The 21612-nt window shown below is 36.5% G+C and overlaps 1 protein-coding gene across 3 annotated transcripts in view; it reads left to right on the top strand.

The window, feature by feature from the left end:
- DCC (DCC netrin 1 receptor) overlaps window positions 1-21612 on the top strand; it is a 555681-nt gene that overhangs the window by 295018 nt on the left and 239051 nt on the right. For all 3 annotated transcript variants that reach the window (XM_058676959.1, XM_058676958.1, XM_058676960.1), the window contains exon 8: window positions 8400-8554. In XM_058676959.1, the coding sequence (XP_058532942.1) occupies window positions 8400-8554 (155 nt within the window). The remainder of the gene's footprint in view (window positions 1-8399; window positions 8555-21612) is intronic.

Genomic DNA, 21612 nt, shown 5'->3' with positions numbered 1-21612 from the left:
CTTCCAAGTCCAAATATCAATTGTCTGTACAATTTTTATTACCCCTTCTCATGAACAGACCGTGGCGTTACTCATTGTCATGTCTATAGTGAGTCAATTTCAATTGTCATTCTCTGGCCTCATTCCACACCCTTCTCTCTTCATTTTGTACTCTTGATTATAGCAAACCTCTCTAGATAGTTGTAATGGTCAGAACTAGACTGGTCTGAAGTTGGGAGCCAGGAGTTTCTTCCAGTCTCCCACTTGGATGCAGGGGCCCAAGCACTTGGGCCGTCCTCCACTGCTTTCCCAAACTGTTGGCAGAAATCTGGATCAGAAGTGGAGCAGTTGAGACTCAAAGCAGCACTCATATGGGATCCTGGTGCAAAGAATTAGCCTGCTATGCTGAGGTTCTAGTCCCAGAAAATACTCTTCACTTAGTTGCTATAATCTTGACTCTACTGTGTCAATTCCAGCTCCTCTGGCTGTTAATTTTCAGGCGTTCTTATTTTTCATGCGTGAGTTCTGTGATCTGTGAATATTAAATTGCCGGAGGACTCAGACCTTGGAAATCTCTTTTCATCCTCTTCTTGATTTTATTTTCAAATTTGGATCTCAAATCCTAACTTATTTTAAATTCAGACTCACATCCAACTTCCTCCATAATTACTTAAGATGTCCTCTGGGCACCCAAACTCATGAACAACTCTTTTAAACACCAACTTATCTTCTTAAAATTTTATTCTGACATTTTACCAAATTCATTGAAATCAGGCTAAAATGTTTGGAAACCCTCTCTTTTCATACCCTGTATCTTATCATCATCAAATCTGTGTGGGTCCATCAAAACATAATGTAAATCCTGAACTAATGTACTGTATAGTATTTACTGTAAAATTTTCTATTTCCATTAAAGAAGGTGTAAGTAGAAAAATTTCTTTGGGTACATTCCACTTTCTGAATGTTCAAATAACAAAATAAAGAAACAGAAAGGTACAATAATATGTCAAAAATTGCCCAAATACACTAAGATGAAACAGGGAATTTAACCCAATTCTCTAGAAATTTGTAAGATCACACTGAAGATTTTTTTATTGGTCTTATAAAGTTTTCTAATGCATTGACTTAAAAAATTATAAGTACCAGTGATGAAGTAATTCTTTAGTGGTTTTATATGCTAAGAATAAAATATGAATGTAATATGGCTTTTTTCAAAAATAATTCACAAGTCAAAGAGACAGACGTGCTAATTAATGCGATATGATTTGTGGTACAGTAGATGTAAAAACTAAGAGCAAAAACACAAAAAGAGACAGTGCTTAATGCTGCTAGAATCACAGCAAATAATGTTAGGAGAGCTTTGCCAGGATATTTTATTGAGTTGGATTCAAATTGAACTTCATTTGAAACAAGATTTTGCCATATTGAATAGTGAGTGTAAGTAAGAAGTCACTCCAAGCCCGCAGTAACCAGATATAACCAAAGAAAGGACTGGCAGAATAGGAAATGCAGAGGCCAGGCCAAGATGTAGGTGTGTGGTCCAGTATGAGTAATTGTGATTGAATGTGCCTAGAGTTGATCCAAACCATGCAGATCTTTGCAACTTCTCCCCAAATAAAACTATGCTGGCTATAGAGTGGCAGACAGTGCTAGATTGTAGGCATAGAGTTTACAGACAAGGTTTATCAAGAGGATATCTTTGTCAATAAAAATCAGAAGGTACTAAGAACAGAAAATTAAGAAGTACAGCCAAGCTGTGCTTATAGTACAAAACATGTGAGGACACACCTGGAGCAGGAACCAGTTCTAAGTAAGCAAGTCCAGTACAACTTAAACAGGGGTGTATTTCATCCTATCTGACTTCCTAGTCCAGACTTCACCAGTACTGTGACACTAACTGATATCAGTAAAGTGGAAGCATTAACGTCATCAGGTCAAAGTGCTCCGGCAGCGTAAGTAGATACATTGCAGCCAATAAACCTCGTACTAGAGTTGACCTGAAAGAAATGCTTCTGATCAGTTACCTGTATGGAGTCAACTTGTGGAAGTCAAAGAGGGCATTTTTCATCAGTAGGAGTCAACAGACTTCATCTTTTTGATAATCTATGGATTTTTCAGTGAATGAATTTTCAATGAAAATTCTAGAAGGTAAGCATGTCCTGCTCCCTTTATCCTAAATTTTGATTGATACACTGTCAACTGAGAACCAGGAATAAAAAAGCACTGCAGTAGAGATGTTTTGTCTGACCATCTGCCTGGTGCAGCAGACTACCACGGAGGTCTGTGGACCTGAGATGTCATTAGACTTCCTGATTCAAAGGAGAGAACTTCACCAAGAGGCAAGATGCCTGGGACATTGTTACTCTCCCCAAGGCAGCTGATACAAGGGGCAGGACACCCCAACAGTAACTAGGAAAACCTCCAATGCCCACCATGCTGTTTTCCCCAGAACTCAATGTGTTGGTCTGCGCCTCAGTGGGGGAGCATGTGCTGTAGTTAGTAGAAATTGCTTATGTACTCACTGCCTCAGTGCTGCTGTAGGCATATTATGGGACCAGAGGAATCAAATGCAATAAGCTGCCCTTGCAGACTCAGCTTTTATCTACCTGTTGGGAAATGTCTTGCAGCTTTTTGTTTACAGCTATTAAATCCTGACAAGGGTGATGGAAAGCCTCCTGGGAACAGTTGCCGCACGCAACTGAACACATTGTGAAGGAAGCCATGACATGAGGGACCATTTTCCCAGCATGCAATTGGATGTTGCCTCAGTAGGACTTAAGGAAACAAAGAGAAGCATAGCAGCAGGAGCTCACTCACCAGGGGACATCAGCATCATGGGGTTGTAGACCTGTGCTGCAGAACTGATGGAATCCCTGGTCTTTCTCTATCCCTCTCAGCAAGGTCTCAGGTTTGGAAAAGATTGCTAGTTCTGTTATTGGAATTGTTCAGTATGCTCCAGTTATAACTTCTGTTTATGTTTAAGTACAGTTCACCTAATAGAGAATATCAGTAAAGGATTTCTTTGGGGGAACAACGGGACCGATGATCAGTGAAATGTTTTTATCAAGTTTTTCTTTTGGATTATACATCTTGTTAATGTATACATCCAGAATCCTCATTCTTTTTTGCTTGTTTTTAAGGATTTCTTTATTTTTCTTGAAAAGGTAGATTTATAGAAAGAGAGACAAAGATCTTTTATCTGTTGATTCACTCTCCACTGTCTACAATGGCCAGAATTGAGCAGACCTGAAGCCAGGAGCCAAGAGCTTTTTCCAGGTCTCTGATGTAAGTGCAGGGTCCCAAGGCCTTAGACCATTCTTGATTGATTTCCCAGGCCATAAACAAGGGGCTGCATGGGAAGTGGAGCAACTTGGACATGAACTGGCACCCATAAGGGGTGCTGCCATAATAGGCAAGGATTAGCCTGCTGAGCTATTGCGTTGGCCCTGGAGACCTCATTCTAGCTATTATGCAGAAGAACTACTTCTTTGGCTCAGGAGCACTTATTTCCTATGACATTTTCATGACACTTATTTATACATTTACCGATTTTTTTGCTTTTATTTGAAAGAATGCCCACAATAACTGGGATTGGGCCAGGCTTAAGTCAGAGTCAGGAATTCAATCCAAGCCTCCCAGCTGAGTGGCAGAGACCCAGGTACTTGAGCTGGCACCTCCTAATGCCCAGGAATGTGTGATCAAAAATAATACTGGGACTCAAACATAGGCACTTCCATAAAAGATATGGGCAACCATGCAATTTCTTGACTCTTACACAGCACCCACTCCTATCAAGATATTTAAAATAGCACGATAGTTAAAATGACAGCAGCAACTACCATGTATGGAAAACTCAGTATCTCTTCTCAGGGGCCATTCTGGTTGCTTTAGTGGTTTACATGTAGCTTCTCATTAATTTTTGCAGGATTTGTTATGAGAATGTTGCAAGCACACTTGTTTTACACCTGAGGGATCTGGACTCAGATAAATTAACAAGAAAATAAAAATGGCAATCATAGACTTGTATGCCAGTACTGAGTACATCCCAGAATATACATGATATCTTGATATGACCTGACTTTGAAAATTTCTGAAAGTGTCAAATGAAATTAGAATGATCATTGTTTACAATGTAAAGTTATAGTGAAAAAACTAATGGTAATTTCAGGCAGGAATAGTACATGGTTGGAGACGTGGAAGCCGACTTGTCCTGGAGTTGTTTGCAGAACAAAGTGTACCTGCTTAGATTGTTTCACAGATCAATTCCATGAAAGTATTTTTTTCAAACATGTATTGCTTATACTTTTTCTTAAGAGTGAGAAAATGTTGGTTGCCCACACCAGTGCATATCACTTTCTGTGTGCCTGTATGTGACTATTGTTTGTTTGGAATATTGTTCTGAGCTGATGGACAGTACGAGAAGCTACAAATCTCTGTGATACAATCCAACATCTTGTTTTTTTATGGTATTGATATTTTTCATTTTTTAATGTGGACAACCAAATCTGGGTAAATTCACATTTTCTTTAACAAAATGACAAAGTGTTATGCCAGCATGAACTGAAACACAGTTATTTTATTCAAATTTATTCAAATGATTTAATAAACTATCCCTTAATTTTAAAATTAGTTATAAAATCTGTTTTCCCTTATAGATGTCTAAGAATTTTGGAATATAAAATTAACTTTTGATGATTTAGAAAAGATACCATAACCATAGACCTATTCACAAAAGATGACAAATTCATCTGTATGGCTATCTACATGTCCTTATCTGTTCTTCCCCTTTGGATTTTCATGTCTTCATCCCAAAGTATCGCCCATTCGAATAGGCTCTTTGTTTTCACAATGACTACTGAATGATGTATATACTGCATTTAGAGGGTAGAGCTCAAAATGTCATCCCAGTATGGTCAAGTAACTGAATTCTTAAAAAAAAATTCGTATTGCTTTGAATCCTCATTTCTGTATTCTGCATAAAATTATACTAGAACCACCCTATTGATATCAAAGAGCAGGACAAGGTACCCTTTGTAGAAACCTCTATGGTGGAAAAGGATAAAGTGCAAAGCCCCTGCCTCCTTTGTGGTTATGAGCCACACACAGTAAGGCAAGCAATTACATTGTGAGTGTTTTTTAAAGGTCACTTCGTAGTTTGGTTGAGCATTTGTATAGTGGCTAGTCTGCTACTTGAATTGAAAAATAATCCCACGAGTTTCAGGAGGTTCAGTCACATTTGGAATATATATATATCCTAGTTATCATTTTTATCATTTCTAAACTTTGTTTTAATTTTTCTTCTGAAAAAATTGAATTCTAAGCTGTGTTTTAACTAATTCACTAAATGTCTTTTGCTTCATCGTTTCCATTTTTAAAAGGAATTTAATACGTTGGATTTCCAGGGTCACAGCAAATCCATAGTAATTACCACTGTACAGTTCTCATCAATTCTCTCATTTCTGTGATATTATTGCAAAGAAAACTGATTCCATGTAGTTTACAGAAAAAAAGTCTAAGATGTCCACATTCCTTGTCTGAGTGCTTGACTGCTCTGATTCAGCCTTTTGGGATTTGAGAACTTTGGGAGCAGTGGCTAATGGGGGAAATACTTGGCCTGTTGGCACTCTTGTCAGAGTTCTGGGAACTTCAACCTGGCCCAGCTCTGTTACAGATACCTGGGGGTAAACAGGGTGTAAAACCTCTGCTCCCTCTCCCTTTCTCTTTCTCCCTTCTGCCCTTTGAAATAAAGTGAGGCGATTCTTTTTACGTAGTTTATTGATACAAGTGTTTGTCATAGGTGTTAAGGTGCGATTTGGGACACCCACATGTCATATGAAAGCAGTTATTCAAGTTCTGGTTCCACTCTAAGCATTGGCATCCTGCCAATGGCATATCTTGGGAGACAATAATAATGTCTTGAATAGCTGTTTCCCTGCCACTCATGTGGGAGACCAGACTTTGTTCCTGGACCCAACAGAGGGCATTTGAGGCGTGAAACAGCAGAGGAGTGACCTCTGAATCTCATATGCCATACTCGCTTTCCCCTCCCACCCTCTCTCCACCTTCTTCTCGCCTTTCAGGTATGAATAATAACTTTTTCCCCCAGAAAAAGTGATTTTATTATACCCATTAACATGGCTACTATAAAAAATAAACAGAAAAGAAGCCCTGTAGAAGATACAGGGATATTATAATCTGGGTAAATTTTTGGTGGAAATGTGAAATAGTGTAGACACTACATAAATTATGCCATTTCCTCAAATTGTTAAAAATAAAATTAGAATGTGATTCATTAATTCAGTGTCTGCTGCTATATTGTAAAAGTCTGAAATCAATTCCTCATAAATACATTTGACATTCATGTCTATAACAGCTCCATTCATAGTAGCAAAAATATTGAAACCACCTGAAAATCCATTCATAGAGGAGTATATCTTAAATGTGATATATTAAATATAATGGAAAATTATTCAGCACTTAAAAGGAAGGAAATTCTTCAAGTTTGGTGCAACACAGAGATACTGAATGCTTGATATGAAGTGAAATATGATAGAAAACGAGTACTGCTATATAATTCCATTTCTGTGAGGCTTATAGAATTCTGAAATTCATCAAAACAGCAAATGGAATGATATGTGTAAGGCGTGGAGTAAGGATAAGTACCAACTTCTCTTTAATATGTATAGAGTTTGTTTTGCAAGATGAAATCTGTTGAAATCTGTTGCACAACAGTGAAATTATATTAACACTACTGAACTATACATTTAGAATTTATTAAAGTGGCAAGTTTTACAGTGGTTTTTACCACAATAAGATGATTTTTTTGTTTTTTTTAAATTAAATTTATTCATTAATTACATTGTATTGTAATTACATAGAATCTGGGATTCTCCTCCCACCCTCCCCCCAATAAGACGATATTTTAAGAAACTTGTTTCTGACAGAAAAATAAATTCCAATTTATTTTCAATACAAAACTGGATGAGTAAATTGAAATTTACACCTAGAGATTAAGAGATTATGAAGAAATACAAATTTTAAGAAATAGAGAAGTAGTTTAGAGTCTCTTCATTCACTTCAACCGATTTTATGATTAAGGTCAATGAGGACATGTAGAGGTTCTGGAAGCTTTAGAATCTAGTATCTTTCAGAATGTGTTTAGTAGTCATTTCTTAAATGTCATCATCTGTAGCCATAGATTTTACCTTTTCTGAATATGTGTCATAAACTCCAGCATCATTATTAGGTACATTCATCTGTGCACAATAGGAAGGACCTTTGTAATTGGTAAATTCTTTTAAAGTATTTGCAAATGCCTTGAGAAACCAGGCTGGCTGATATGTTACAGTCTGTTTTAAGCTGAAACAAACTCACTGCCTCTCTCTCATTGTGTTGAATGTGAGCACAGGAGCCTCAGCTCCATATCTAAAAACACGTAGCATCTGGATTTTCCTTTTGTGCAATGAGAAACAACGCATAAATGCCTTTGTAGGCAATACTTATGGAGACCAATTTGTGGAATAATTGAAACCTTGATTTCTGCCATTAGCGGATGTTTATAAAATGCTTCTTCCTGTCTGTATTCCAGATGTTTCTTCTTATTTTAATAGCTCTTGGTTTATCATGGATTCTGAATTATAAATTATGAGGCATCAAGGGAAAAGTTGTTTACAAATTTCAGAAACAATGACATAATCTTGAACTCCCCTAAACCCTCATTGCTTATAGCCAACCTCACAGATTTCATGTTAAATTCCAAGGTCAGCTTTGTTACTGAGCAATATAGGTTTATTGTGCTATTCACACAAGACCCATGTGTGATGTGGGTCTTTTGAAAAGAGGGTTAATTATGAGACATGTTAAGCTAACATGGCAGATGGCATTCATCAAGTCTGCCTCCGTGATTTGGAATCTGGATGTTGAATCGTTCAGGTAGGAGACGCTGGCATGCAAACACCCTGGAGATTCAAACTCTCATCAGAGGGACCAGATATGGGCCACCTGAGGATAAGGGCTAGTAAGATAGGCTCAGGCTCCAGATTTCCTTGTCCACCCATTCCCTTACCTCTTAAAGGACTGCAGTATCTGCATTCCAGGCCCACTGAGTTCCATTGTTCCTAGGAGTCAGGTCGGTTCTTCTGAGCCTGCCTAGTTGCATGACTTAAAATTGTCCTGTCTGTGTTCTCTGTGCACCTGAATAACCAACTTGGTGAAAAAAGCAGGCATGGGCAAGCATGTAGCAGGAAGCTTTTGAGTTTCCAAATGCCACAAAGAAACACTATGAAGGGGCACTCGAATTTTAACAATAAAATCAATTCATGATCCATTGTTTCACCTCTTGATTCGTACACAGTGAATACAGATTTTTGTTAAAAGTATTAATTTGTGGATAATGTTTTTTATGAACTTTGATTTCCTAGGGAGCGAGCATTGAATACAACCCAGCCCGGTTCTCTACAGCTGACTGTGGGCAACCTAAAGCCAGAAGCCATGTACACCTTCCGAGTGGTGGCCTACAATGAGTGGGGGCCAGGAGAGAGTTCCCAACCCATCAAGGTGGCTACCCAGCCTGAATGTGAGTAGACCTTAAACATTTTTAAAAATGAATTTGTAATACAACTTTAAAAAGATATATTGTGGTTGAATGGTTTGTCAGCTTTAAAATGTTGCGGTCATTTTGGCCTAGCATTTAAACTGCCAGGTACAATATAAGCAATTCATATCAAAGGACTTTCACTTGAGTCCCAACTCCGGCTCCCAATTCTACTTTCTCACTAAGGCAGATCCTTAGAGGTTTCAGTTGATGGCTTAAGCCAATGGGTTTCTGTTATAAATGTGAAAGAACTGGATGGTGCTCCTGGATGCATGCTCCAACTGTGGACATTTTGGGGAGGATATATATGTGTACATATATACACATTTCTTTTAAAGATTTATTTTGTTTAAATGTCAGAATGAAAGAGACACACAGAGATCTTCCATCTGCTGCTTCACTCCCCAAATGGTCATGATGGATAGAACTTAGGTAGGTTGAAGTCAGGAGCCTGAACTCATCTCATTCTTCCTCATGAATGGCAGGGTCCATGCCGCTTAGGCCACCTCCCATTGCCTTTGCAGGTGTGTTAGCAAGGAATTGCATCAGAAATGGAGCCTCGAGGAGCCAAGGAGTTGAACTGGAGTTTATGTGGAAGAAGCCAAAACACTGGCTTCTTAAATTTTTCTTCTAATTGAAAAGATTTAAGATACTCTAATACAAATCTAAATCCAATGAGTTATAAGTTGTCATAAACCTGCATAGTTCAGATATCTGATTGCATCTATCTCCTTTATTTTAAAAATAGTAACTACCTTTTTCCTATTTGTTTTACTTAAGTATATGTTGAATCTCAAAGTCACTTACTTTTGAAGGAAAGTGAAGTAGAGATTAGACATACTTGCATTGATAACTCTGACAAAATACTCTTTGCAATTCTTGGGTGATTTAAATCAACATGTTGATGAAGAGGGATGAGTTTGCACCAGCTGAGCAGTGTTTCATGCTCTATCTTGAAAAAAAAAAAATTTGTGTTCTGTCTTCACATAGACAAGGGTGCCAAAGCAACATGATAATAAATTTGGAAAAGGTAGTCATTGGACATGGGGGAGACAGCCTAATTTTACAAGTCTTAAAAGATTTGTCTCAGAAATACAAGCTTCAGATAACAATTTTAAAAGCATGTTAATATGTGAATTTGGAAAACGTCATTTTTGACAGCTAAATAACTTGCAGGATATAGTGTAAAAAAAAAAGCAAGAAGGCCTTGTTAAGATTTATTAAGGATTATGAGACAACCAGAGGAAAGCCTTGTCGCTCTGCGAGCACAGTCCTTAAAGGGCCTGAGGCCTCTCAGGGGTACGTGCTGAAGCTCTTCCAGCTGCCACTTCCTTCACGTAACAATGTGTGGTTGCTGTCTGGATTTAAAATACTAGATAATACCAATTGCCACTTAGCAGTGTCTATAACCTTATAATAATTGAATCATCAATTTCATAATTACCTACTTACATAGTTTAGATGTATAAAATCAGCAGTGTTTATGAGTATTAGGTATTTTTAATCATTAAAATTTAGTAGAACAGGGGCCCGGCGGCATGGCCTAGCGGCTAAAGTCCTCGCCTTGAAAGCCCCGGGATCCCATATGGGCGCCGGTTCTAATCCCGGCAGCTCCACTTCCCATCCTGTTCCCTGCTTGTGGCCTGGGAAAGCAGTCGAGGACGGCCCAAAGCTTTGGGACACTGCACCCGCGTGGGAGACCTGGAAGAGGTTCCTGGTTCCTGACATCAGATTGGCGCAGCATCGGCCCGTTGCGGCTCACTTGGGGAGTGAAACATCAGATGGAAGATCTTCCTCTCTGTCTCTCCTCCTCTCTGTATATCTGGCTTTCCAATAATAATAAATCTTTAAAAAAAAATTTAGTAGAACAAATTCGGTCAGCACATGTATATTTTAATGGCTTGCATCATCTTGCATACAGACAGTTTAAAAAACACTCAAAATTTGATAAAAATGATTAATTCCTAGTATTGAAATTTAAACTTCAAAAAATCATTTTCAAGAAATCTGTTTTATTTGATTATGTGAATTCTTGCCCCAGTAATGCTCATATTGCCCCAAATGGTTTTAGTTTGTCTATAACGTCATTACGTTTTTGAATAACATTATTTTTCTCCTACCAATGTTGTTTTTAAGCATTAACTAAAAAATAAAAGGCAATCTATAGCATTTTTTTCTTTAATGGCAATTAAAAGCTAAGAATCAGTATATTCACCTTTTTGAATCCGAATGCTAATAGTGCTTCATTTGTGGCAAAACATACTCATGACATACACATTATATTATTTTGATGTAATTTATTTTGCCAATTGGAGTGAATAATTTTTAGTAGCATTCAAGTAGGCATAACTTTGTAAAACATACTCAGTTATGTGATTTAATTTGTGGCTACATTTATTATCATTTAGTTTGTGTCCAGCACTATCCTAGAATACCTGAGGCATGCTACCATAGCATCTAGTTAAGGATCTCAGAAACTACTTAGTGAAGCTAATTTTGTACGTAGACAAGAGTAATGAAATGACTCAAGAAATACATGAGAAAGTTTTAAGTGGAATATGAACAAGAGATTTGTTCAAAGCCTCTTACTTGTGGGGACTGTAGCATATAACCCAGATGTTTTTTAAAATATTTAATAGTACAGGCACCTTCTCAAATCAGGCTTCTGTTGCAAAGACATCTGTCACCTCTGTGCTGCGTGAGGAATTGGTGCAGAGGACCTCACTTGACTCTGATCTCTATAAACATTTATCTTGCTGAACAATTAACATCAACGATGAGAAAGCATACAACAGCAGCTAAAAAACAGATTGAATACACCATACTGTTTGCTGCTGGTGTTGTTGCTTGTAAATGATCTTTTGTCCAGAAAATGAAAATGAAGAACCTTTATGCTTTACAAACATGATAAAGTGCTGAAATAGTTTTTATCAAGGGTATTGCTAACAGCCAAGGCATGTTAATGACATTTTGACTTGAAATGACAGCCTGTGTATATTCGACATCCTTGTTCTCGGCACTCCATGGATAAGAATCATTTCCTTTGTGAGTCGTTTATGTGTACCATAACTTGATCCTGTTCCATTGAGCATTGTTGTTGGACAATTCACCTCTCACTGAGTAGATACACAGATAGGAACACTTCAGCTACATAAATAAGGCATTCAAAATACCCTTTAAATATGCAAAGCTCCCAATTCCTTCAATTTATTTTTATGAAGTGTACTGTGTAGCTTGCTTGCTGTCTTTATTATGGACATAAGGATAAATAAATTATATCATCATGACTAATGGTTACAGCATGTACATTTTGTCTTCTGTTGTTAACACCTAGTACCATTTGACAATTTGAAAATATAACAAGAATGAGAAGCACTTTATCTTTTCCAAGCCTGCTCAGTAATACTCCAGTGGCTAAGGGAGGTGCAGCAATGCTGGGATTATGTCTTTCTTCTTTTTCAACCTCTTTATTTTCCTTCTTGTTTTTTTCTCTGATCTTTCTGTCTCTCGTTTGTACATCGTTCTGTGATTTTAGAGGCAGTAATAGGGCCCTCTGCTCTGGTTGACTAGAGAGTCAGGATTTATGGCAAAAGAAAGATAAAAACCTTTCCATATTTCTCTCCCTGATAAAATGATCTTTACAAAATGGGTCTCATTAGGTTATGTTATTTTGAGGCATCTTTTACCATTGTTTTCGCAGGTGTGATGTGGTAATTGTATGCTAAAATTACATTGCTTTTACACAAATTAAATTTAAAGTTTTTTCATTTTATTTGAGAATATCTAATCTATTATGAAAACCATATGCACGAGGAAGAAAACCTGACACAACATATATGCGAAATATAAATAACCCAGAAACTGTTTCTAAAAGTGTATATGTATTATAGGATTCATTTAAAAGATCAACAGTCCAAAATCGGTGTATGAAATAATTGTCTACAATAGGAAGCCTTGATTTATACCAAGGTTTCTGTCTTTTGATTATATCTTCCTTTTTTTAAACCCGTGTTCTTTCTCCCCAGCCTTTATGATGTCTAATTTCTCCACTGTATTATCAGCTAGGATTTAAGTCTCCATCTGCTTAAGACTTGTCTAATCTTTTCATACCACATGTGGTGGATTTTTGAATTATTATTTGGGGTCCTTTAACACACTGGCAAGCTAAGTTAATTGTAAAGGATGTTAAAATAGACTACATACAGGTTTGAAACTTTGAGTTTGAATGAAAAGCCTATTTGCTAGACCACAACCCAATTATCTACGAAAACCTTTTATATTTAGGAGTTGTAAGTAATGTTCTGAGCCTATTGCATATTTTTCACTAAGTTGATGCGTGAAAGCCTTCTCTTAAGTGAATAAGTCTTCCTGGAGTGACTTCAAAATTTAACAACTATAGGAGTAGCTGGGTTTGCTTTTCCCCTCCTTCCCTGGAATTTTTGTTTTTAATTTCTGGTAGTCTATATATGATTGTTATAGAGAGACCAAACTCATGTCTCTAAATATCACTGCATGTATCCTAGAAGAAAATTGTAACTGTTGAGACCTTGATTTTCTTAAACTTTAAATTGAAGATATAGCTTACTCTCTGTAAGTTGAAAAGATGAAAAAGAACGTGGTAAACCTGATATAGTCAAGGCACTTAGTAAGCAGAAATTCCTTGACTCCAACAGAATCACATGAGAGCATAATTTCAGCTGCACACAGTTTATAAGCAAAGTTGGCTACTCAACAGGCTGATAACTTAGGTAAATAAAGCTAAATAATATTTTATTTGCACTTGGAAACTGGCTTGATTCATATTCTATGTATGTATAAATAGATATGTATATATAATTAATCCTTCCTGATTTGTCAAATTGCTGTAGAATGGTATATTATATGCAATAAATAATAGACAATACATAATATACATAATAATCATATGAATGTAATTATGTATTATATAAAATATATAATTATAATTGCATATTTTATACTACATGTATTTGCACTTGGAAACTGGTTTGATTAATATACTCTATATATACATAATATATACACATTATATATACATATAATATGTATACACACATATATCTAATTAGTCTTTCCTGATTATTTGTTAAATTGCTGTAGAATGGCTTTCTCTCTCACTTCACCTAATATGTGTCTTTGTATCTCTGATTCAATTTTGAAGTCTTATGATCAGAAAACAATATTATTTCCAGAAATATGTAAGCACGTAGGCATTTTATGTGTAGTTGACTGGTAAAAAGATGCTGGTTGCAGTTGGTTTACACTTCATGTGTGGTGGAAAAATACCTGTTATTATTATTTAAGTACAATCCTGTATATTAAGCAAACCAAATTGATCACAGTTTTGTCCAGATCATTTGTTTGATTACTTGAGGTTTTTTTTTCAGTGTACTTTATGGTGATTTGAGTCAATATTTGGAATGACAATGATGATGAAATCAAACTTGAGTCATTGGTAGTGATTTATGTGGTCACATGGATGGCTAGACAATATATCCTATTTGATTGCATACTGACACATTATGTAAAGTCTGTCAAAACAAGTTATGTTTTCAGATATTACAAATTTAAAATGAGAAACAAGAAATCTGGTTTGGCTTTTGAAGAAATAGAGAGTTTAGGGAAAGTATTTGGATTTAATAGTCAATTAGTCAAGTTATTTTTCTATGATGTGTATTAGTAGAAGCAGTAAGGATAATCAGAACTCTAGGAGTTCAAAAATTGTGTTGTGTTTCTTTTAAATGAATGAAGTTCATTCTTTTAAAAACAATTAGTTGGTGTTAAGTTCTAGATTTACATTGTTTGGTAGAGCCATTCCTGACTAGACATGTCTGTTAACTTTAAGTGTATTCAAATAAGATTTAAAATTCTCTTTTTCAGTACATAACAATATTTCAACTGTGCAGGGCAATTAAAATTGAAGTAAAACTAAGACATAGAAAACTGCCTCAGTCTCATTCACATATCAGTGAATATGGCGAATATCTGTTGTATCTGGACATGACTGAGACTATATACATAATTGTAAAATGTCTTACCGGACAACATCAATATATTCCTATGATGGTGACAGATACAAATCAAACACTGTCCTGCCAAGGAACTAATGGCCTATTGGAAATTGCTTGAAGCAAAACTCATTCAATGATATTCAGTAAATTTGGTCTTCTTGAGTATTCAAGATGTTAACTACACATTCCAATGAGCAGATCTTACAGAGAGAAGGGGAAGCAGGGAAAGAAATCCATCTGCTAGTTCACTCCCCAAATGGCCACAATGGTCAGAACTTAATGGAAGCAAAGCCAAGAGGCTCTTACAGACCTCTTATGTGGTTCAAGGGTCCAAGAATTTGAGCCATCCTCTGCTAATTCTCCAGGCTAGATTCAAGGTGCTGGATCAGAATTGGAGCACCCAGGACAAAAATTGGCGTCCATTTGGGATGCCTGCACTGTAAGGTAGAAAATCAGCCTGTTGAATCACCGTACTGGCATCAATATTTTTTTTGAGAAGAACCTAGACCTAAACAGATATTCTGGTTACTTAAATATGTTCTCACATTTTTAAAATGGATGTATCTTTCAAACTTCAGGTGAAGGAGAGGAACAAAACGTACCAGTTCTTGGGTTAAACATTGTTGTCATCCAAGTTCATTCTCTTTCAAGTACTTCTGTTAGTTCTCTTCATTATTTGATTTTAGATTGGGCGTTCAGTTCCAGGAAGAATTTTGAAGGAGACACAGGCATTAAAACGGAACTGTCAAAGAATTTAGAAATAAATTGCTTGATAGAAATGCTTCTGTGAAATAAATTGCTCTAAACAATACTATGGGATCAAATTTGTTTCTTCTTTTCAAGCCTAATGTTTGTGTTATGAGCTGTTAGTGTTTTATTGTATAATTTGTCATACATAATTTAATGTACAAAATGCAGTATAATTCAGTTAAGATAGTTTAGTGTATTTCAGCAAATATCACATGAAATATGGAATTGAGTGGTGTAATGCAATACGGAACCAAAATTAAGCAAAACACTTGTACATCACTTCACTATTTTGTGGATTCTTTTAACAAGTTATATTCTGCCTGTTACAAAGTGACAAATCTTACATATTATACAAAAAAAGTCAATAATGTGACAAACCATAGTTCTCTAAATGCATCATCCTTCATTTTATTATGAGAAAATTGTTATTTGTATTTTGGAGAAGAATATTTGACAGGGTTGATAAAGGGAACATAACAGTTCCTTGTTCTATGAACATGCTTTCCTGTTTCAGCCCAAGTTCTACCCTGCAGGAATCCCAAAACACATCTCATAAAAAGCTGGATTGCAACAGAACTTGATCTCTGGTTAATTTAAGAATAGTACAGATTGCTGTTATGTTGAAACTGAAAGCTTCAAGGGGATGAAATATTCTGTCTCTAGTCATAGTTGGTTGTGGTCAGTGTAGTCTATGGTTTCTGGAAGGAAGTTGTCACAGATTATACTTTGTTTTTAATCTTATTTTTCATGATAAAGTTCATAGGCTGAGAGATTTCCCTTTCTATCCCTCCCATGCCCCTTAGAATTTTATCAACTGCAAATCAAGGCTAGGGTCAATGCATGTACCATTTACATTGGCACTTTACCTGTTAAAATTCTGAATTGATACTCCAGATCTTCTAAAGGAAACAGTGAAAAATTAGTCATAAATGATTGCATTTTAATTACCTTTTTTCTTTTACTCCCTACTGTCTGGACTGCTGTCTTTTCTAAACCACACATTCCTCAGGTGCAGAGTACAGATAGATTTTTTCTTTAGGGATGGCATAAAATTTACAACATTTTCAATGGGAATGTAGTAACACACTTTCAAATTATTTTTCTAAGAATTCATTGACATATTGAATCCACTTCCTGGCACATGGTTGGTTCTCTAGAAATGTGAACTATTGTTATAGTCGTCTACTACTCAAATTATTTCATTCTAGTTATTTCTTAATATTAAGTATAGCTGTAGTAGTTTGAAATGCTTTCCCCATGAAGTTATATAAGTTTCTTCTATTTTATGTTTTCAATTTTATTAAGCGTATCTAAACGTGAAAAGGCTATCTGAATAATTACACCCTCAGCTGTTTGCCTGGAGAAGCTGACTTTTCATCCTCCATCTTAGTTTGCACATCATCACGCCATCCATTAGTTCAGTCAGTAAATACTCATTGCGTGCCTGCATTGGACTGTGCTCTGTTGGCACTAGGAATCCAGCAGTAGAAAAATATTTATCCTCATGAAACTTATATTTTAGAGATAGGAGCAGTAAACAAGTGAAATGAAGCATGCAGGAGGACAAAGCAGCTGAAGGGGATAGAGAATGATGAACAAAGATGATCCTAGACAGGGAGGTCAGGTGTCTTGTTGAAGATTGTTTAAGGATAAATTTGCCCAGGGGATATTCATGTGGGGAGAGCTGAACGTAAGTGGCATGTGCCAAGACCCTGGTAAAGAAAAGAGAAGTGCTGCTGTATGCATCAGCACGACAGAGAGCGAGTGCGAGAGATGGAGCCGGAGGCAGCAGGGCTCACAGTCTTGGTAATCCTTGGCATCCAGATAAGGAGTCTGAATTTGATTCTGAAGATGGAGGCATCTGTGCAGGAGGGAATGATGGGATCTAGTTGCAAATTTTATAATGGAAGTGAGAAGAATAGAGAGGTGGCTAATACTATAGCTTAATTAAGAGAGAGTGGAGGTGCCCCTGGAAATTCTTCAGCAATTGACAAGTGGCCGAGTTTAGGACACTCTGAGAAGATAGGAGCAGCAACGTTTGTTGTTGCACTTTGGATGGGAGAACAAGGAGGTTACTTTTTTGGTTTGGGGGTCTCAGAAGTGAGATAGATGGGCGCATTTGGTGAATAAGAATGGATGAGAAGAGGAATAATATCATTCTTTATTAGACTCTAAGTTCAGTTGTTAATTACATGGAATTATAATTACAAGCAATGTGCCCAGTGCTCTGTGAGTATGAAAAGCAGAGAAAAGCTCACATATGGCCAGATCAGTGGCCGATGCGGTAATGAGCTTCCAGTCGTGACCAAAAGGAAGCGTTGTTGGAGAAGCATAGACTTGAGCAGGTAGTAAACCGCAAGACATTTGTGGTCTGCATGGGTCTCATTGATGTTCCATGTGGACACGTGCAGTGTGTTGCACACAAGTCGTTCACACATTTGTCAAATCCAAAAGGTCCAAGTCGGTGCTCAAATCACCATTGTCCCAGAACTGGGTTGTTTTCTGCTGTGGTCTTTGCCTGTGTTCATTAAACAGGAGATGGAGTTTCAGTGGGGTATCAACACAGGGGTGAACCAGAAGCTGAATTGTCCCACTGCACACCTGCAGCAGGAGAAGTTGGGTGTCTATACAAATGATGTGGATTTTTATTTCAAGTATTTCTTTGATTGCCTCCTTTCCAAATCTCAGGAATTCTTGTGTATTCCATCAACTTGGAGCACAAAATGCAGAGTATTTGCTCTTGACAATGTAATTAAGTCCATAAAGAATGTGTGACTAGTAGCTTGCATCCACTGACATTTGGGAAGAATATACTTGATGCTGGGAGCGTGTGAGGCCAGGCACAACAAAGGTTTGTTTATGGTGGGGTCCTCAAGCCTATGTCTAGATTTCTAATTCACAGTTGTCTGTGAAGAGTATTGAGCTTGTAATACTCCTATTTTCTGTCCCTGAAATGGACGTGAAATTAAACAAAGATCTGATTTTTATGCTGAAATATACTCTTTATTTTGCTGTGTAATCCTGAGGAAGCCTCTTGTCTTTACTAGTTCTCAATCTTTCCTTGTGTAATAAGTCTCATCCTGTCTGAAATAATTTCCTGTTGCTCTGCTAGCAAAGTACCTAAAACATGGGCGACTTAAGGCAACAAAAATGTATCACCTTACTATTCTAAAGTCTATTAGTCAGAAATCAAAGTATTACCTTGGTCTTTGAAGGCTGTTAGCAAAAAGCTTTTTTTTTTTTTTGTCTCTTTCTCATCTTATATATCTTATTATATCTGTCCTGACCTTACTTCCAAAAACAGGTAACATCAAGGCTTCCAACTATGGAGTTTGGGCAAAATCTTGTACCCATTCTAGTGCACTATAAATTCCACAGGTTGTTACCAAGTGTCAGCCTTATCTGGTTGATTGCTAACCGATTATGGAATGTGTGTGTGTGTGTGTGTGTACAAATGCATGCATTATTAACTCATAAAATGTACCTTTTAAAAGAATTATTCCACCTTTTGCATTTCAAGTGAAGAAGAAAATATATTAAAGGGCATCTCCAGTGGTGTCCTTAAAATTAAATTTTGATACCCTCCCAATTTTTTGTTTCATCCACTCTCAAGTTCTAATTTTCTCTTCAGGCTGAAGGACCATGACACTTTCTGGGTAGTAAGGACTAGGAGCATCATAGATAACCTAAGAAAGTAGCTAAATGGACAGAGTCCCTGAGATACGAGTTTGCTGAAGCTGCAGTGAGAAGTGCTTCTGACACTTGGCTACACACTTAAATGTCCACTGTTTCACCTTCAGTGGATAAAAATCCCATGCTCACTCCCTCCTGCGCCCAGATGCCAACATTTGTATTTTGATTGTAGCAGCTATACCCTGCAAGACTAATCATGTACCCTTACATTAAGCCTTTTAACTTCAGACCTTAGTAACCCTTAGTATCTGGAAAATATCCTGTGAGCAAGAATTCTGGTCTAACCCAGTTTTGGAATTAGTTGTGGCAAAATTAATAACAGCATCAGAGCTGGAAATTGTGCTTTGCATGATATTCCTTAAACAAATAATTCTGTGTGTATTATAGATGTTTCTTAAATCTGAGATTATCTGTAATTGTAGAGAAATCTAAAAGGCTCTCGGATGTATTATTTTAATGATATACTTTAAATAATTGATATTCATTTTAATGATATTTTAGAAAAGAACATAACACCACAATACAATGTTTAAATCCCAACAATGTTAAGATTAAGTTAGTCAGGGATGTCTTACTAATCGACCTGCTGAGTAGCCCACTAAACACATGCTTTCTGCTCACTGTCGTAAATGATCTGTATGATCTCAACCCTTTCTCATCCATCATGGTGGATAACCTCCTGATACTACATTACTAGGAAATAGAAATGCTAACTGCTTCTTCCATTTTTCAAGGAGATTAATCAACTCATGGTTTAGCCCAAAAATTTTACCAAAATGCGTAGGACACCCACAATGATGTTATTTCCAGTAGCTTCAGCTATGTAATTATCCACAAATGAAAACATAATTACAGATTAAACATTTTGCTTAGATTACATAAAATTGCTTAAATTCGACAACTTGATTGATTTGATTTACATCTTATATGTCAGTATTGCTATTTTCACATAATCTTTCTGTAAATATTGACCTTATTCTCATTCCAAATCAAGAATGCTGAAATAAATATAATAGCATGGAAGGCAACTTCAAAAACATTATAACAAAAATGCATACAATGAAATTACCTACCATGAATTTTAAACATTTTTACACTTAAAGAAACTTAACTTTTAATTCCCTTTTCCATCAACTTTTTGAAGTCTCCTTGCATATTTTTATATAGTTACCTCTGATCACAAATGTGTATCAGTTTGGCTTGCTTCAGTGGAAGTAGACCCACAGTGTAAAATACATACAGGTTATTAAATACTTGAGTATGAAAAATAAAGAAATATCCCTTTAACATATTTAATATTTTTAAATGCTTTTTTAGAGATTAGATAAATGTGTACTATGACCATTAATTTCCTTATTTCAATTGTACGTTATCAATGGGGCTACAAGCAAATGTAAAATACATCTATGCATTCATACCTCATATTTTATTTATATGGTCAGTTATGGCTTATATGTTTTTGCTTGTGGCAAGAGATAGACAAGGAGGTTACTAACCAGAGTTTAAATTGGATTTCAAAGTTATTAAAATGTGGTGATTAACCCTTTTCAAAGAAAGTCTGGATGTTATCTAAAGAACGCTCATTTAATTATCAATTCCCTTATCTTATGTCATTTATAATCAACATCATAATTAATAGCCTATGACCACAAACCAAAGTCATTTATTTCCGATTGATGTGGCCCTTTAGGCCACTGATGAAAATACAAAAAGGGAGGTAGAGTTAGATGAATCAAAGGGATCTCTTCCTGCAGGGCGATACACCAGCATTCGTTTTGCTCAAAAGTCACTCTCCAACTTCTGAGTGATGATTTACTGCTCAAATCTATTTGTCTTCCTGTGACTCTCTCTGAAGTCCAAATCTTCCAGGAGTTTAATAAATGTCTTATCTTTGAATACTGGAAATAAAATAAACTTAATCCTCATGACGGTTCAGCTAACAGACCAGAAACCCTTTAGATGCTTGCTGGAGACACCAGACAATCAGTCTTTCCAGCCCTGTGATGATCAGTCTTTCCCTTGCCTGCATGTATGTGTCAGGGCATTAAAGGTGCTTTTTGGTGATAAATGTCGGTGGAATTGCATAGTGAATATTAATTTCAATTTGGCAAGGTCAAATGTGTAGCCAGATTCATTGTTACTGAATTTTTTGTTGTTGCTACTGTTAGGAAAGATACTAGATCTTGGGCTGGTTTTATCAGAAGTTGAGTAAAGGGGCCAAATTCTTCAACAAGTATCTGCTTTCCCTGAGTCTGATTTGTTAATTATTTAAAGTTTTAAATTTTAAATTAAAAAATACAGTGTGCGTGTACAAGAGCTAAATTAGAAGGGAGCAGACCAGACAGACGATCACAAAATCTGGAGACCAGCTGATTTCCTGAAAAGTAGTTGAGTATGGAAAAACAAAGCAAACTGTTGAAGAAACAGATTAAAGGAAGTAAAAAGTTGCGTCCTGAGGTCATTCATACAAGATGGTGTGAAATGATCTAACTGGGAACCCAAGAACTTACAAGGAAGGAAGGATAGAGGCAGATACTGTGTAATGACTGTATGAGGAAAAATGCCCGT

The sequence above is a fragment of the Ochotona princeps genome, chromosome 18 (assembly GCF_030435755.1).
Source record: "Ochotona princeps isolate mOchPri1 chromosome 18, mOchPri1.hap1, whole genome shotgun sequence".
In the NCBI taxonomy this organism is placed as follows: Eukaryota; Metazoa; Chordata; class Mammalia; order Lagomorpha; family Ochotonidae; genus Ochotona; species Ochotona princeps.
The sequence above is the reverse complement of the archived record's forward strand: the minus strand, read 5'-3'. Positions and strand labels throughout refer to the sequence as shown.